This window comes from Siphateles boraxobius, unplaced genomic scaffold (genome assembly GCF_051911475.1).
Source record: "Siphateles boraxobius isolate OS27281-9 unplaced genomic scaffold, OSU_SipBor_1 7, whole genome shotgun sequence".
NCBI classification, from domain to species: domain Eukaryota; kingdom Metazoa; phylum Chordata; class Actinopteri; order Cypriniformes; family Leuciscidae; genus Siphateles; species Siphateles boraxobius.
Genome location: NW_027509197.1, coordinates 31,644,306 through 31,663,968, shown reverse-complemented (window position 1 = coordinate 31,663,968; position 19,663 = coordinate 31,644,306). Strand labels below are relative to the sequence as shown.

Here is a 19,663-nt window from a genome sequence, read left to right as displayed (position 1 = left end):
TGAGGGCTGGGGCTGTAAAAATTTGAAGTAACAAAAGACCTCATAAAAGTGGTCTAAATGAAAAGTAGTCTGAAGTCTTCTGAAGTCATAAGTTTTGCGTGAGGACAAGCCCAAAATATAAATTGTTAATCATAACATTTGTTTTGCACAGAGGAAAGAAAGTCTTAAAGGTTTGGAAATGACATTGGGGTGAGTAAATTATTTTTACTTTTCTTTTTTTTTTGTGTAAATGTTTTTAGTCACCATCCCTGAATTCACCTCAGTCTGTTTGAGTGCAAAAGCAGAGCCATCTTTCTTAAGGTTCTCCATGATCTCCTCCACACTTTCAGCTGAGAAGAGCCTGAAACAATAGAACAACAACGAAATATACAGGGTCAGTCCTGCAAACACCATCCCTGGAAGTTTTTTGTGTATATTTTTCAAACAGGCAAGCCAAATTAGCCATCAGATTTGATCCTGGGACAGAAGATTAGTGCAACATCAACTGACGTTACATAAGGCTCATATGCAATGCAGAGTCAAACTCCACAAAAACAGGTAAACAAGGGGTGTATAGGCTGATGAATAATTTGTTTCACTAAACGCTCAAGCCCCAGAAGGAGAGAAGCAAAGACAATGCAGCACACACTCCGGTCGCGGTGGAAACTAAGTTTTGGAGTGTGTCCAGTGTTTATCAGTCTTATCATTTCAGGCCTTTGATCAATATACCCAACTTTTATGGGCCTTTCAGAGAGGCAAACATTGCCTGGAAGCCTCAAAGTTTTACCAGCACCTGAAGGCTAAAGCTTATCCAGGGAAACAGACACAAACCCACACAAGTATAACTAATTGGTTCCAAAAGTGTGAAGTCTACTGATGTCAAGCCAGCACGGTTTCTGCAGCCACAGTCTGGTATGCAAAATAGTGTGATACATAATTATTGCATCATTCATAATTAAATACTACAGGTTAAATTCAATGCTTTAGGTCTGGGAGATATAGCTAAAATTATACATTACTATTCAAAAGTTTATAAAGCTCAGTAAAAATGTTTTGGATGAAAATAATAGATTTATTCTGCACAAATGAAATTAATCAATCAAAAGCTACAGTACAGACATTTATGATGTTATAAAAATTGTCATTGTTACATTATATAATAATAAGAAATGTTTCTTAAGCAGCAAATCAGCATATTAGAATGGTTTCTGAAGGGTCATAAGACTGAAGACTGGAGTACCGGTAATGATGCTAAAAATTCAGGTATGCCAATACATTTTATTTAAATATAAATAAATATTTAAATGTATTTAAATATTTACATAAATATATTAAATACAGTAAACCACCGTTTTAAATTGTATTAGTATTTCATAATATAAGATTTTACTGTAAATTTTGAATAAATATATGATCTTGTGAACAGAGCAAAGTTGTGTTCAACCCAGAATTTTCTTATAATAAAAGATAATTCCAAAAAATAAATATTCATTCAATACTTACAAACTACTTTTAACAACTTCTAAATGAAAAATAAATGAATGTGAAAATGTGTGTTTGCCCATGCTGGCATGATGCTAAAGTATTGTAGGTGGTTGCTAGGGTGTTGCTAGGTACAGTAATTGTTTACAGGCACAAGTCAAAAGAATCCACCCCCTAGTCCCCAATTTTAATAGTCAATTGACTTTAGCAAGCATCACTAATGACCATACATGGCCAATTCAAAACAATATCAGGCTGAAAATTATACTTAAAACCTAATACCTCTGTCCCTTATTTAAAAAAAAAACAAAGAAAGATTATTAGTTTTCCATTCAGAGAGGGATCTTTAGTTTAATTCTTTTCTGTGTTAAAGCAAATGGTTTATTTTAGGTTTACCTGTCGATGGCCTCGGTCTGTTCTTGCAGCACAAAAGGTTTCTCAGCATCCAGACGGTTCTAAGGAGACACATAACAGCAGCCTGCGTTTAGACAGCAGCTGAAACACATATACAGTGCTGTATTTCAACCTAGACAACTGCAATCCTCAACGGTCTGTGTGTATGTTTGACGACATTTTGTCCTGTCAGAAACTTTGAAAAATGCTCATCAGGCAGTTTACAAAGATAAGAGGGTATCAAAACAAGTCTGAATTCAATGTTTGTGTCACATCCAGACTACTAAAATGCCTTCATCTGATCAGTTTTTGCTGATTTAGATGCAACAAACATGCTTATGGTGCACATAACTGGTAACCCTAAAAGTGGAGGAAAGCGTTTGAGTATACCAACATTTTTGGGGACAGGGACACATTTAATTTCTGGAGTAGGATATTTTTTCTCCATCTTTGATAAGATAGAAATCATGATGATTAATGTGTTCATTAATTATTAGGGGTGCAACGGCTGGCAGTTGATCCGTACGGACCAGGCCCCACAGTTCAGCCATCATAGAGTTTATCATTTGGATGTCTTTGGTCTTGCCAATTTACACATTCAAACGATTTTAAATGTGGAAGAAGAGGCGAAAATCGGGACTCGCACGCTGTTATCTGTGCCCACAGCCTCACACACCCGAAGCAGAGGGGTCCAATTCAGACAGCGCTTGAACAGCGAATATATTCCTCTTTCACGTTTACTTGCGCTTGAACGGACACAAAACCTGTCTCTGCAAGTATTCTCTCTCGGTTAAGTGAACAGTTGAGAAAAAAAATGGATATGTGTCAGTCTTAAAGTGACAGCAGCATAATGTTCTTGCTGTTGTCTGTGCCATTAATGTTAATAAAAAACAAACAAACAAAAAACATCATCATCATCATCATCTACCATATTCGAGAGAAAAGAGGAGAGCAGTCAGGAGGAAAGTGATGACAGCTTGTAGGATAAGTGTGCCGTGTAAAGTGTGAGTACCAAGCAGCATCTCCAGGTGCTCCCTTGAGAACCAGACCAAAAAAAATTATGTGCAGACCTGCTTAAAATATCCATAGAAATGGTAATTTAAAGAATATGTAGCCTCTAGCATCAGTTGCTAGTGCATCTCTTGAGGCCAGGGGAGTGAGGTTATGTAACTGTGCCAATCTAACTGGCACTGCTTGGAGTGGGATTCACACCAGCATTAGAGGGAGGCACACTAACAAGGATTTTAAAGACCGCAGCCTCAGGCCTCAGTTGCTAGTACACCTCTTGAGGCCAGAGGAGTGAGGTTTACTTACACAGCTATTTACTTGCTGGCGTCCATTACACACACAAACACACACACACCTCTAAACCTCACTCCCATCTGGGTCACGGCACCAATGTAACTGGCCCTACTCAGAGCGGGATTGTATGTATATCTATCTATATATATATATATATATACTGTATATATATATATATATATATATATATATATATATATATAAACACACTGCAAACTAACACAAAGTTTACTGAGTGTTTCAGATCCAGCCCATTTATCATTTTATCTTTTGTGTAGGCGTGTACGGATGGACGAACTAATGTACTCCCCACCCATTGCTTAAAAGCTGTAACTTGAATCCCAATGACATTTCATTTTATGCCTGCTCTAGAGATACACAGACATTGACATCTCCATTTCAATAAATTTTCACAGAATTAGTACAATCTGAATACAGAATCGAAGTGTTTCTATTCTTCTCTTATCTGCTCAGGTCTGGATACACCCTAACTAATCTTTAGTATCAAACAATTGGCAGGCTTTAAAGTGCAACCTTGATGAACAAAGTTGATATAAGTGTATGGTTTTATGGTTTAGTGACAGTTGCTGTAGATAAAACTCTCTTTGAAGCAGGGGCATTGCCAGATGTAAATAACATCCAGGGCATGGCCCATTAAAGGGATAGTTCACCCAAAAATGAAAATTCTGTCAGTAATTCCTCACCCTCATGTTGTTCCAACCCCGTAAGACCTTTGTTCATCTTCGGAACACGAATTAAGATATTTTTGATGAAATCTGAGAGCTTGCCAGCCCCGAAAAAGTTATTAAAGACATCGTTAAAATAGTCCAAGTGACTACAGTGGCTCAATCTTAAGTTTATCAGGCAACGAGAGTACTTTTTGTGCGCAAAAACAAACAAAAATAACGACTTTATTTCAACTATTCATTTCCTTCTCTGTGGACCTCTAGTCAGTTAACTTAGTGTGATTGCGTAGTTCTACGTCACACATAGGCTCACTATTGGCCGACGCTGGTCATGTGTGTGATGCGTGTCACGTATAACAACAGAAGCTTACGCTATTACACTAGTGAACTCACTCGAGGCCCACAGAGAAGGAAATGAATAGTTGAAATAAAGTCGTTATTTTTTATTTTTTTTGCGCACAAAAAATATTCTCGTCGTTTGATAAATTTAGGATTGAGCCACTGTAGTCACTTGGACTATTTTAACGATGTCTTTAATAACTTTGAGGAACAAGTGTCAATCCCTGAAGAATCCTATGGAGGAGTGATCCAGCTCTCAGATTTAATCAAAAATATCTTAATTCGTGTTCCGAAGATGAACAAAGGCTTCCGGGCTTGGAACAACATGAGGGTGAGTAAATACTGACAGAATTTTCATTTTTGGGTGAACTATCCCTTTAATGCCATACCATACTGCAAAGACTAACTGTAAATAATTCAAAACGTCTAGATTTTTAGTTAGGCTACTATCAAGATTTGTTGATGACAGAAGAGAATAAAGTAAAACAAATTATCAAAAGGGGTCTGGCAAGGGTCTGTGGAAGCTAATATGTTTGTCCGGAGCATGAAAGTTGTGTGTCATCAGTCCATCCCTCCCGAGGATCTCTGGAAAGCTTTGTGATGTAAAGACTGTATGAGTCATAACAATTATCATTTAGACACTCCTGTTCGGCACACACAACTTCTCAGCATTAACCACAGATGGCCATAAATCCATACCACCAAGCCATTACAAGTGTAATGAGTATAGTAAAACAGCGGGGGACTTAGAGCTTTTGGAGAGGCTCAGGAATAATCTCACATAGGCCTATCACGATTATGAATTTTGTGCTGACGATTATCATACACAATTTTGATTTACAATTTAATTCTGTTTTGTTCATGTCACTTAGTGATTTTTTTTTTCTACAGGGACTCGTATATAGCTAATATAATAATAACAATTATAATAAAACAGGCCCAGATTATAAACTTTAATGCTGTGAAATTAATAATATGTATATAATGAATCATATGCCAATATAAATAAAAACATAACACAATATAATTACTGCAGTCAAATCGATTAATCGCAATAATTGCATGTAACATAAGTTTGGTGACATAATATATGTGTATGTATTATATTTATATATTACATATTATAATATTTAGATATTACATCTCTGTGTGTATATACTGTAGGCGCATATTATATATATATATATATATATGTGTGTGTGTGTGCATATATATATATATATATATATATATATATATATATATATATATATATATATATATATATATACATACATACAGGTCCTTCTCAAAAAAATTAGCATAATGTGATAAAGTTCATTATTTTCCATAATGTAATGATAAAAATTAAACTTTCATATATTTTAGATTCATTGCACACCAACTGAAATATTTCAGGTCTTTTATTGTTTTAATACTGATGATTTTGGCATACAGCTCATGAAAACCCAAAATTCCTATCTCAAAAAATTAGCATATCATGAAAAGGGTCTCTAAACGAGCTATTAACCTAATCATCTGAATCAACTAATTAACTCTAAACACCTTCAAAAGATTCCTGAGGCTTTTAAAAACTCCCAACCTGTTTCATTACTCAAAACCGCAATCATGGGTAAGACTGCCGAACTGACTGCTGTCCAGAAGGCCATCATTGACACCCTCAAGCAAGAGGGTAAGACACAGAAAGAAATTTCTGAACAAATAGGCTGTTCTCGGAGTGCTGTATCAAGGCACCTCAGTGGGAAGTCTGTGGGAAGGAAAAAGTGTGGCAGAAAACGCTGCACAACGAGAAGAGGTGACCGGACCCTGAGGAAGATTGTGAAGAAGGACAGATTCCAGACCTTGGGGGACCTGCGGAAGCAGTGGACTGAGTCTGGAGTAGAAACATCCAGAGCCACCGTGCACAGGCGTGTGCAGGAAATGGGCTACAGGTGCCGCATTCCCCAGGTCAAGCCACTTTTGAACCAGAAACAGCGGCAGAAGCGCCTGACCTGGGCTACAGAGAAGCAGCACTGGACTGTTGCTCAGTGGTCCAAAGTACTTTATTCGGATGAAAGCAAATTTTGCATGTCATTCGGAAATCAAGGTGCCAGAGTCTGGAGGAAGACTGGGGAGAAGGAAATGCCAAAATGCCCGAAGTCCAGTGTCAAGTACCCACAGTCAGCTGCTGTTGTTGGTCCACTGTGTTTTATCAAGGGCAGGGTCAATGCAGCTAGCTATCAGAAGATTTTGGAGCACTTCATGCTTCCATCTGCTGAAAAGCTTTATGGAGATGAAGATTTCATTTTTCAGCACGACCTGGCACCTGCTCACAGTGCCAAAACCACTGGTAAATGGTTTACTGACCATGGTATTACTGTGCTCAATTGGCCTGCCAACTCTCCTGACCTGAACCCCATAGAGAATCTGTGGGATATTGTGAAGAGAAATTTGAGAGACGCAAGACCCAACACTCTGGATGAGCTTAAGGCCGCTATCGAAGCATCCTGGACCTCCATAACACCTCAGCAGTGCCACAGGCTGATTGTCTCTATGCCACGCCGCATTGAAGCAGTTATTTCTGCAAAAGGATTCCCGACCAAGTATTGAGTTCATAACTGAACATAATTATTTGAAGGTTGACTTTTTTTGTATTAAAAACACTTCTTTTATTGGTCGGATGAAATATGCAAATTTTTTGAGATAGGAATTTTGGGTTTTCATGAGCTGTATGCCAAAATCATCAGTATTAAAACAATAAAGGACCTGAAATTTTTCAGTTAGTGTGCAATGAATCTAAAATATATGAAAGTTTAATTTTTATCATTACATTATGGAAAATAATGAACTTTATCACAATATGCTAATTTTTTGAGAAGCACCTGTATATATATATATATATATATATATATATATATATATATATATGTGTGTATGTGTATACTATATACGCACTAATTTTTTATATATATATATATGCATATACACTCAGCTAAAGGATTATTAGGAACAGCATACTAATACTGTGTTTGACCCCCTTTTGCCTTCAGAACTGCCTTAATTCTACGTGGCATTGATTCAACAAGGTGCGGAAAGCATTCTTTGGAAATGTTGGCCCATATTGATAGGATAGCATCTTGCAGTTGATGGAGATTTGTGGGATGCACATCCAGGGCACGAAGCTCCCGTTCCACCACATCCCAAAGATGCTATATTGGGTTGAGATCTGGTGACTGTGGGGGCCATTTTAGAACAGTGAACTCATTGTCATGTTCAAGAAACCAATTTGAAATGATTCGAGCCTTGTGACATGGTGCATTATCCTGCTGGAAGTAGCCATCAGAGGATGGGTACATGGTGGCCATAAAGGGATGGACATGGTCAGAAACAATGCTCAGGTAGGCTGTGGCATTTAAACAATGCCCAATTGGCACTAAGGGGCCTAAAGTGTGCCAAGAAAACATCCCCCACACCATTACACCAGCACCACCAGCCTGCACAGTGGTAACAAGGCATGATGGATCCATGTTCTCATTCTGTTTACGCCAAATTCTGACTCTACCATCTGAATGTCTCAACAGAAATCGAGACTCATCAGACCAGGCAACATTTTTCCAATCTTCAAATGTCCAATTTTGGTGAGCTCTTGCAAATTGTAGCCTCTTTTTCCTATTTGTAGTGGAGATGAGTGGTACACGGTGGGGTCTTCTGCTGTTGTAGCCCATCCGCTTCAAGCTTGTGCGTGTTGTGGCTTCACAAATGCTTTGCTTCATACCTCGGTTGTAACGAGTGTTATTTCAGTCAAAGTTGCTCTTCTATCAGCTTGAATTAGTCGGCCCATTCTCCTCTGAACTCTAGCATCAACAAGGCACTTTCGCCCACAGGACTGCCGCATACTGGATGTTTTTCCCTTTTCACACCATTCTTTGTAAACCCTAGAAATGGTTGTGCGTGAAAATCCCAGTAACTGAGCAGATTGTGAAATACTCAGACCGGCCCGTCTGGCACCAACAACCATGCCACGCTCAAAAGTGCTTAAATCACCTTTCCCATTCTGATATTCAGTTTGGAGTTCAGGAGATTGTCTGGACCAGGACCACACCCCTAAATGCATTGAAGCAACTGCCATGTGATTGGTTGATTAGATAATTGCATTAATGAGAAATTGAACAGGTATTCCTAATAATCCTTTAGGTGAGTGTGTATATATATATATATATATATATATATATATATATATATATATATATATATATATATATATTTACACACACACACACACACATTTTAACAATATAATATAATAAAATACACAAACCTTCATTTTGTTTGAAGGAAGACATTTGGCCTCTTTTTTGGTATTCTTTATTCTTTACTCCCAGCCAGATTATAACTCTACTACTTCTTCCTACCACACATCGCGCATTTTGATGGCACTTTAAGCGGCTAAATTTCCCTTATTTGGATGGAAAAATGCGATTGAAATTTAAACTGGACAATTATTGCGATTATCAAAAAAAATTGTGATTAGATCGAATAACCATGATCAGACGATTAATCAATAATTGCAACAGGCCCAGGCCTAGAAAACTAATTTTATTTATTTTATTGTTTTATATTAAATTAATTATATTATATTATAGTCGTATATTGTAACATAAGTTGTATTATTGTAATAATTATTAATATAATTGCATGACTTTATGACAGATGATGTTTTGAAAAAATGGCTCGCTGTTTTTTTATTTTTATTGTACATACTGTGCTAGTCAGTGGAGTTCCATATTTAAAACATTTTTTTAAATAACTTTTTCCGAGTTTCACAGAGGTCAAAAGTGATACCAGTTTGGAACTACTCAGGGCTGTTCATTTTTTGGTGTAAATCTTCCACACTTGTTTCGCCACATGGCATTTAATTTGAACCATATAAAGATGCACTGAAAGCAGATCCATCAGTGTTGTATACTGTGGCTATGGTAACAGATTATACAAGCCCAGCACTGTGTAGAGTAACTGCCAGCACAGAGGCTGTAAAAGTCTGCACAGACCGTTTTATAAAGTCACATCTGTCTCTGCCACATACCTGTTCTTGATAAGTATCAAGAAGTTGAGCCACGTCGCTGACCGATGGAGACTTCAAGTCAACAAGATCTTTCTCAAGAGATGCAATCTGAGAGAGAGAAAAAAGGGGAAAATTCTCAACCTTACAGGTAGAAAAAAAAGTGGGTCTAAATCAGATACTGAAGAGCAGAGAAGGGAATGTTTTGTTAAGAACAGGATTTTTTTACAAGGTGTTTCCTGATGGAAACTGCAGGGGCACAGTGAAACAACATAAAACAACAGCTCTGATCCAAAACATACTTTGCTGCCTGCAGGACAGCCTTTTAAGAGGTGAGCTCTCAACTAGTGAGCTCTCAACATGAGGATATCACCTTCTGGCCAAATCTGAAGTCAACTTTTTTGTGAACTCCCGTTCAAAAGGATTTCTAATCGAATGATTTTTGTTCACAAAATTTTACCGAGCTACAGTAAACGTGACCACACCTTAAGGTATTGCACAGTGACGAAGTTTGTGAAAAATCCCTTTCAAGATGCTTTTTTAAGTATCAATTAAAAAAGTTCAGTGTGTTGTATTGGTTTATGAGCCACATAAAAATAGACCAAATTCTGTCTAATTAAAAATGGACTATAACTCAATATTTGTATGCTTATTAGAGCATAATTTGTTAGCTTATCCACATACTGTACCAACACTAATCTCTACTGGAATCAATTGTGAATGGAGTCTCTAGTGCACTTCAGGAGCACTATTTTTGTCATGAGTTGCTCCCAATGTAGAGTGTTTCAAATAGATCATTTATGAGGTTCATTGGAACGGAGTTAATCTGTAACTAACGCGCGTAGCGTCCCAATGACGTACTATACACCATGACTACTCTACCAAGTAGTGTATGAGGTTTAAAAGTTTTTATTTTTGTCATCCTCCATCAGAGTCAGAAAGCCCTTCCTTTCCACTTAGCAAGGCAATCTGTGACAATTTAGATCATGAAGTGTCCAGCATTCCACACTTTTTTTTGGTTAAAGGATTAGTTCACCTCAAAATGAAAATTTCCCAATAATTTACTCAACCCAATCCCATCTAAGATATCCATGTCTTTCTTTCCTCAGTGGAAGAGAAATTAAGTTTTTTGAGGAAAACATTTCTGGATTTTTCTTCGAATAATGGACTTCAATGACAACCAGCGCTTTGAAGTCCAAATCAATGCAGTTTCAAAGGTCTTTGAAGTCCTTCAACGGACTGTGCACGATCGCAGCTGAGGAGGGGGGTCTAATCGAGTGAAACGATAGGTCATTTTCAAAAAAAACTTTTAACTACAATTGTTCGGATTGAGCTGATCTGCAACGTGCCAGGAACTACGTCATCACGTTGAAAGGTCACGCTCGATGTCGCCAGCGTCGGTGGAAGTACCGCCCCACTCGACGGTGCGAAGCATAGACATCATATAGATTTTATATGATGTCTATGGTGCGAAGGAGGATAGTTCAAATAATATTGGTCGCTTTGTAAACAGTTGGGCGGTACTTCTGCCGACATCGAGCGTGACCTTTCAACGTGATGACGTAGTTCCCGGCGCGTTGCAGATCAGCTCAATCCGAACAATTTTTTTGTTTTGTTCAAAATGACCTATCTTTTCGCTCGATTAGACCCTCCTCCTCAGCTGCGATCGTGCACAGTCTATTGAAGCACTTCAAAGACCTTTGAAACTGCATTGATTTGGACATCAAAACGCTGGTTGTCATTGAAGTCCATTATTCGAAGAAAAATCCAGAAATGTTTTCCTCAAAAAACTTAATTTCTCTTCCACTGAGGATAGAAAGACATGGATATCTTGGATGACATTGGGGTGAGTAAATTATTAGTAAATTTTCATTTTGAGGTGAACTAATCCTTTAAATAAGAGCATCATCCAGGAATTTTAAGTGCACTATCTTTTTGGATAACTTTGCAAATTGGGACACATCTTGAGAGAAACGCACACACAGAGAGCAAGAGAGAGACATCTCAGAGTGATATTATAATCTGATATGGTATACTGTATCAATGGATATTTTTTCTTTTAAATACCTTTACGGTGTTTAAAAAAAAAGTGATAAATACAAGTTCATAGCATTTTAGAAGTCATGACTTGTATAATGCATATATCAACCCCATACAATGCACCAGCCATTAGAAAAATCAACCGTCTATTAAACAAATTCAAAGAATTGAAGAAAATATTTTTTTATTAATTAAATAATAATCTTACAGAGATTATTCTCAGAAAGAGCAGTTTCTAGCTGTTTTTAGAGGACTAGAAAATGCATATTCACTATAGAAATTCAATTTTTTTCGATGATTTTTTAATGTTTTAAATTTCCATAAGCTTGCTAGGCCTGAAAAAAAAAAAACAACAACAATTTTTTTTTAAAAATTCCCTAACTCTGTACTGCTCATGGTTAAATGATAATACAGCCTGACTCAATTTTATTAAAAAAAAATTATGCAGTATGCATTTGCTCAAATGAAAGTGAATCAGCTCACAACTAGTTCTGCTGTACAAACAAACGCACTGTCCTCAGAGCCCTTTTGTGGTTATTTTTATCACAAGTCACTTCTGTGAATAACGTGTATGTCAGATCCCTGCTGGTCATCTGTCCTTGGCCAGAGGATGTGAGCGTGTGTGTGGGCTTGTATGCCCCTCTCTCTCCAGCAGTGCCAAGCCCTGGCACTCATTTTCACCTCTGGCACATGAACCGGGCGCAGCGTCAGTGCTCAGTCGCCCCCTGCTGCCGAAAGTTCGCTGGCAAGCCTGAGAAATGCTGACTAACTCCTCTCCTTTCAGTACCTTCAAATGCAAGAACTGCAGCCCAAAAGTCCAGGAGGCCAGCACCAGCAAACCATTACCTTGAATTTGAGTTTCATCCTCTCAAAACTGTTCTAAAACTGTCCTACAATCACAATAGTTTCTTCTTCTAACTACAGTGTCCAAACAATGTTGAAAATGCTGCATGGTTTTGTCAATGACTACATTTAAATGTGCACCAATAATGTGATTATTTCCAATAATCAGATTAAGGATTCAATCGCAGTCTTTAAATATATATATATATACGTATATACACACACGCACGCACGCACGCACGCACGCACGCACGCGCACACACACACTCTATACATGTAAAATATTTTATATAGCTTTATATTAATAAATAAACTATAATTTACCTATAACATTACCTTCTCGGACTGCACAAAGTGAGTAGCCACCCCGACTCTTTGAACATCTCTTCCTTTGAGGCGAAACCCTGTCAGGGCGAGAAAAAGGCCCAGCTTGCCTCGAAGTCTAGGCAGGAAGTAGCCACCGCCAACATCAGGGAACAGACCTATAGACACAAAACAAAATCCATTTAGAGCATGAGCTAAAGTAAAAATCTGCAACACATGACTTTACATAAGAAGAAAAAAATATTAATTTCAGGCCACATGAATAAGGGAAATGTGTGTAAGGGAATTATTACAATTGCTCAAGAGATTTCATAAGTAATATCAGAACTGTGATTGAGGAAATACTTGAATAAACAAAGAGTCACATAAACCAGGGGACGTACTACAAATTTTAGATGCCAATGACCCAACAAATATGATAATGCCAAGGGACCCCCTTCCTAAAATATAAAGGGAGCTGTATATTTCCATGTACAAAAGACCCATTTATAGTGTGTAAGAAAAATTGTAGAGACAAAATTTAATTTATAGGATTTAGTATTGTCATTACACTAAAGCCAAAAGATGTGATTAAAAAAAAAATTCTGGAAATTATTTAATACTACAATAAGATTTAAATTGACAGCTTATCTTTATCTTTATTAGAGTTATGTTAGACGTATAAACCCGAAGAGAAAGCCTAGCATAAATAGTTGCTAATTATGCCATAATCCAGTTATCAAATGCAGTGTTCAGTCTGCAGGATGTGATTATAAAATGTCATAGTGCTGCGCTACAATCTTATTAACCTGATGTGCTTTTTTAAAGAGCAAAGACTGAGAAAATGACATCACTTCCCTCATAAACACTCAGTATGAGGTAGAATTCTGAATAAGGCGCGACAGGATTAAGTCCCCTGACCTGATTCCAAGAGGCAAATGTAATATCATAAATGCAGATTACGTTGGCCGTGCACCCAGTCTCTTTGTCTTATGGCTGGCATAGTTTTAAGACCCAAATAGCCCCTTAATCCATAAGCAGAAGGGGGTTCAGGTTGCAGGGTTGGCTGGGGGGGTTTGCATTTTCGACGCACAGATGGCTGGCACATTGACAGAGAAGGTGCCACCATGGGTGAATGTCACAGCTCAGCACAAATGGCTCAAGGCTACTGCTAACTTGCTGTTCTTGGTGCTTTCCTTCTGGAATCCCACTTCGCCTGGAGCATTTAAAGCATAATATGACAAGAAAGCACACAAAAAAAAGTTCTTTAAACCAGATACAATGTTGTTTGTATAAGCAGAGCAACCCCACATAGTAGCAGTGGCTCAACCAATGGAGCGAGTTGGGGCAGAACTGTGTTTGTGCAACTTGGGTAAATCTGCTAAAAACATTTATTTAGATTTCCACTAAAACTTTTATTACACTGCTATGACTGAAGTCTCATCTTATATATAGATATGTATGTACTGTATGTGTGTATTTATGCAATTTGCAATTAATGGCTTGTAGTTTAGGTACTTTTTCAAAAGAGTAAATTGACTCATTCTAAACCTATTTTTAAAAGTACTAATTTATTTGTGAAACTTTCCCAGAAAAGCATATATACTGTACAGAACTATCAAAAGTATTGTATGTTTGAGTGATTTTAAAAACTGCCTCAACCTAGGAAGCAAGTCAGGGTTATTATCTTTAACTAAAACTAAAATCATAAAAAAATAACTTTTTGTTACTTTTTGTAACAATATAAACTTTACCTGAAATAAAATAGAATATAAAAAACTTATTCTATCTTTATTCTTAATTAAAATAAACAATAAAAAGAAATGTAATAGGTATTTCTAGGTTGTGAGACGCACCATTCTAAACATTTTTCAAAAATTACAATTAATGTAAGTGTAAAACTAAATATAAAAAAAATAATGAGGGGAAAATTAATGAGTGCATTTTTTTAAATTAATTTTGTTGTTGCCGTTTTCTTTTTAAAATCGGCATGCAAAAAAAAAAGAAAAAAAAAAAGAAGCAAAAAAGTCTGTAAACACAGTGTGGTTCCTTGTACCTCATTCAGGATAATTGGAGATTATGTCCCTGTGCATGAATGGGTGTGACTAGAGACAAGAAGGGGGAGATGCATGTCAGCAAGGCCAATCACCTTGTTCGCATGGGGGATACACCAGTCACACAAACACTTAACTGGGTAACACTTCAAACTGATCAGGATTCGACAGCATACTTCAAACCAGAGGTGCAAAGGAAACATCCACATTAATTCCAGGCACAAATGATGATGTATTACTTGTTTAACCACCTCATGTCAAGAAGGAAGAACTATAAGTAAGTACTGCCTATGAGACAGATGAGGCTGGCCGCCTTACCGCAGAATAAACCATTAAGACAAGTGCTAACCCAAAGAGGATTATTCATTCATCTGGGGTTGGGAAACACAGGCTCTTAATGGAATTAGCGGGTGATGGCACACAGACTCTGAGCATTCACTCAATCAAATACACACACACACACAATTGCACAGACGCTTAACAGATGTGTCACAGACTGTGATTAGCACTACTTCCTGCCACTCTAACAGTTCTGCAGGGAGTCTTTGCCCAAGGCTTGCAAGAGTGAAGGACGCTGTGCAGCTCGAGAGGAAATGCTATAAAGCACTCTCATTAAGAGTCTAGAATGATTTACAATAGCCAAGGCAGATTTCTGCCTACATGTGTAGGAGCATGTGATATGGACAAGGGCAGGGTATTCATCACAGACAATCTGATTTATACCGCATCAAGGCTCCCGACATACCATTCACAGGGTGTGATTAGAACATGGAATGAAAAGAAGCATGAAAAATCTAAAGCATGTGCAATAAAAGTGAGACAGCAGCACACATGGATATATTATGAGGGAATGGTTATAAAAGATGGATGTGGAAACCTTCACTTTGGACCAAAAAAATGTAAATTTTGGCTTCATTTTCTCACCCTCATGTCCTTCTAAACCTGTATTGTTAGGGTAGGTGATGACATAATTTAAGATGTACTTAGGGCAAGTTCAGTTTCTCTAAAGAATTCAATACTTTTACTAAGCAAGGATACATTAAATTGATCAAAGTGACAGGAAAGACATTTTAAATGTTGCTAAATATTTCTATTTCAAATAAATGCTGTTCTTTTGAACTTTCGATTCATCAAAATATCGTGGGGAAATATTAAGCAACACAACTGTTTTCAACATTGATTACAGTCCGCATATGATTTCTGAAGGATCAAGACAGGATGGCTGCTGAAATCCAGCTTTGCCATCACAGGATCAAATGCAATTTCTGTCAATTTAATTGCAAAACATTTCACAATGTTACTGTTTTTACTTTATTAAAATAAATGCAAATAAACAATTAAATAAATGCAGTCTAAGTGAACATAAAAAAATCTAAAAAACGACCCTAAACATTTGAAATTTAGTGTAACTTGGCAATTTGTGCTTGTACTTGTTATTTAAAACAAACTGGCTTTTATACTTTGTTATCCAATGCAATTAATGTCACCATGAACTGAGCTGTCCACATTTGAGTTCCACCAAACCTAGACCAGATGAGAGGTTAGGGAATGAAATCTGTATACTGCAGCGCAAGAATCATCTGTTGGCCTCACGACTGGAACAAAACCCACTCACTTACATATCAGCGGCAGATTGATGGGACACCGCCTGCATCGCCAGAATACCTTCCATGAGCGAAACGGAGATTCCCGCTGTCTGTGGAGCGTTTCAGCATGCTGCTCATTCAGAGCACAAGCATCAGACAGCATCCACACCATCTCTCAATGCACTTTCCACATAATACTGACAGGAACAATTTGCTTTGAAAGATTGCTTTTATTACACCATTTTAACATTATTAAAAACACACTGAGTGAATGAAACAATCTTTGCCACTGAAAACACTTGTTTGTTCACATTGAACTCAAAGTTCAAACGTTCTTGTTTCCTCCAATTTATTTTCAGATTTGAGGTGAATTATCCACTATCGCTTTCATTATGGACAATTTTAAGATTAAATAAAGCACAAAATCATTATTTGAGATAATCATTGTCATAGTTTCCATGTTCACAGAAATAGAAACCGCTTCCATAAAAGAATCCCCTTTTGCGACTGGTAAGGACAAAAACTCGAACATGGGAAAAATACCTTTTATCACATCATGTCACGTCTGGTTTGGGCATGATTTTCAGGGCGGTTAGCAATAGCAAGTTAGCTTTGAAAGCATGAGATCCCACCCTCCCTTCAGAGTGTTTCAAAAGCCATGCGTCCTTCAAAATGCGTACAGCAGGGAGCAAACAAAAGCGTCATGAGAGACGGCGTTAAACTACCTCATGTCTCAAAGCACATAACATTACAATAATAATGAACATGACTTAAAGAGCACTGACCGGTACCACCTGACCGCTGCGGATTCATTTCAGAGTTGATAGTGTTGCCATTGAAACACAAATTCGAGTATAACATCATGGGTTTCCATCTCCTTTACAGTAGTTATGGTGTGAACGCAGCATAAGATCATTGTTTTGGTCCAGAAGGAACTGTAAAAGGTGGCTGCCGTTTCGTGTGCGTTGCTCGGTGACTGACGTCTGTCTAACTGTACAGCATGAAACGCGCTGATGACGTGTGATGTCTGCGCGAGCAGTGTGCGCAGAGGTATGGAAATACATTATGTTGACAGGCAAGTAGGACATCCTAGGTCATGACTGGATGACCATTTTATGGTCCTACGCCTTCCACAGACGATATAAGTACATATAAATACATTAAGACCACTTAATTTAGTGATTGCTATCAGGATGTGAAGAGACTTTCAACCAGCATAACTTATAAGGTTTCTGGAACAAATCGCCTACCCTGCCTTTAGTGTTTTGTTCCTACAAAATTGTACACACTTAAACTTTTCTGTAATTAAAAGTGACCCCCGGGGAAATAAATGCTACTTAAATACATGTGTCAAAACTACAGGTTTTTTTTTTGTGCAAATGCTGCTTCACATTCACTTTTTACATCCATTTTTTGGGATGAAGTACTATTGATTCCTGTGAAACCAAAGCCATTTTACATTATTAATGAAAACTCAGATTATAACCCAGTTACAGCCCACAGGGAGAGAGAGGAACACTGGCTGTCTCTTACCGATGCCGGTCTCTGGCATGGCAAACAGTGTCTTCTCAGTGGCCACACGAAACCGTCCATGAACTGAAAGACCCACGCCCTGCCGAGACAGAGAAAACAGTGCAGATCAATAATTGTGTACCATGTTCACAGACCAGATGGAAAGATGAGGGTTTATGTCTCACACCCATCTACTGTAAGACAATACAGGAATAGTTCACTCAAATATGAAAATGTATTACTCATCCTCATGTCGTACCAAATCTGTATGCGTGGTCCATATGACTTGTGCGCAAGCACAAGACTTCGAAAGATATCCAATACCTTTGTGTGAAAAACAGAAAAGAACGGAAAAAACGCAACCTTCCGTTCAAAAGTTTGTGGCCAATTGTGGCCAGCTCAGTTGATGGTGACATTAATTGCATTATATAAAGTATAAAAGGCAGTTTGTTTAGAAATAGTACAAGCACAAATTACCAAAACTTTTGAACAGTACTGTATGTATGTAGAGCACAATTCATATAGACCCATTCATATAACCCATGGTTACTATAAACTTATCTTTTCACTTTATCTTTTCATTTTATGGAAAATATCTGTGAAGATGTCCAAAAAAGAAACAAGTTCGCAACAACAGAAATGAGCAACTACTCCTGAACTTGTCATGTAAAACAATAACAGTGGAAAAAGAGTGGACAATGTCAATTTGGAACGTTGTACACCATATGCTCAGTGTCAGAACTTAAGCCTCTCCCTAAGCACTGTTGCTATAGTGAAGCACCAACAACATGTTTTGTGATTTAGTAGTGTTTGAGACCCTGCATCATGACTGTATCGGCTAAGCAGCAGACGCAGGAATCGAATAACAAACAGTCCACTGATGTATGGCACACTGTATCTCTGTGTGCTCTGAAAGTCCAGATTGTTCCCGCACCACGCAGGATTGGAAACAAATGGTACAACACAACAACCCTAGCACACGGCTGATACTCTTGCATTACAGACACAGCTAAATGATTACCAGGTCTTTTAGCAGTAACGACAGGCCAATTTATCGGCCAACAGTTTTAGATTACCGATACAGGCCTTTTTTTCTTTAGCGCTTTTTACAATACAGATTGTTTCAAAGCAGCTTTACAGTGATAACAGGAAAATAATGCAACAAAGTTTGTTTCGGCTGTGCAGCAGATCTAGAAGAAAATAGTGTCATAGTCCAGCTTAAGTAAGATCAGTGTTGATTAATTTCTGTTATAAAAATCATTAGGCCTAGTTATTAATGTAGTTAATTTATCTATACAGCAGCGCTGGAGAAAACAGCGACGTCATCGTCCAGTTCAGTTCTCATACAATGTCGTCAATGCAGTTAGATCAATAATATTGTTATACATTAATGTCCCCAACTAAGCAATCCAGAGCCGACTGTGGCAATAAACTCAAACTCCATCAGGTGACAGAATGGAGATAAAAACCTTGGGAGAAACCAGGCTCAGTGTATGATTATGATTCAGGCGGCATCACACGTCAGAAGTCAGACTGGGATCGGAACATTAAAAATATTTAATCCAGTTCCATCTGGTTGAAGATTGAATTAATCACGGCTGTATAGAGACAGATTTTTTGAGGATCTGTGCCACTGGCTGTTGCATCGATGAGGTCGATTCTGGACTGTCTTTCTCTCAGTCTATCAATTCACAATCACTAGACAGCCTTCTGAAGTAATAATTTCTTTAAAAAAAAAAGAAACTGACCCCAAACTTTTGAACGATAGTGTATATTAGCATCATATTAACCATTAAGCACTTTGCTTTAAATATTGGCATCACCACAGAAAAAAAGAAACATACTAGTTGGCTACTGACAAAGTCCTTTTAAGGCAAGTCACTTCTCTCAGCGGCCATATTTGAAATACCTCTCGGGCAGCTATTTCAATAAGTATCTCTTTGTATGGGGAAACATCAAATTCTCCAGAGCTGTTCACCGAGCTTACGGTTAAGTTCATCACCAGTAAAATATTGTTGTCTTATGTTCAAACAGTGTTTAAAATAGTGCTGTTTAATCGATTAATGTGTGATTAATCGCATCTAACACACACACACACACACATAT

At 37.7% G+C, this 19,663-nt stretch overlaps 1 protein-coding gene across 1 annotated transcript in view; it reads right to left on the bottom strand.

Moving 5' to 3' along the window:
- Positions 1 to 19,663, bottom strand: part of hibch (3-hydroxyisobutyryl-CoA hydrolase) — a 29,518-nt gene that overhangs the window by 4,006 nt on the left and 5,849 nt on the right. The window contains exons 7-11 of the mRNA XM_077215689.1: positions 17,579 to 17,657; positions 12,439 to 12,584; positions 9,244 to 9,330; positions 1,858 to 1,916; positions 259 to 340 (exon numbers count right to left, since the gene is read on the bottom strand). Coding sequence (XP_077071804.1) covers positions 259 to 340; positions 1,858 to 1,916; positions 9,244 to 9,330; positions 12,439 to 12,584; positions 17,579 to 17,657 — 453 coding nt within the window. The remainder of the gene's footprint in view (positions 1 to 258; positions 341 to 1,857; positions 1,917 to 9,243; positions 9,331 to 12,438; positions 12,585 to 17,578; positions 17,658 to 19,663) is intronic.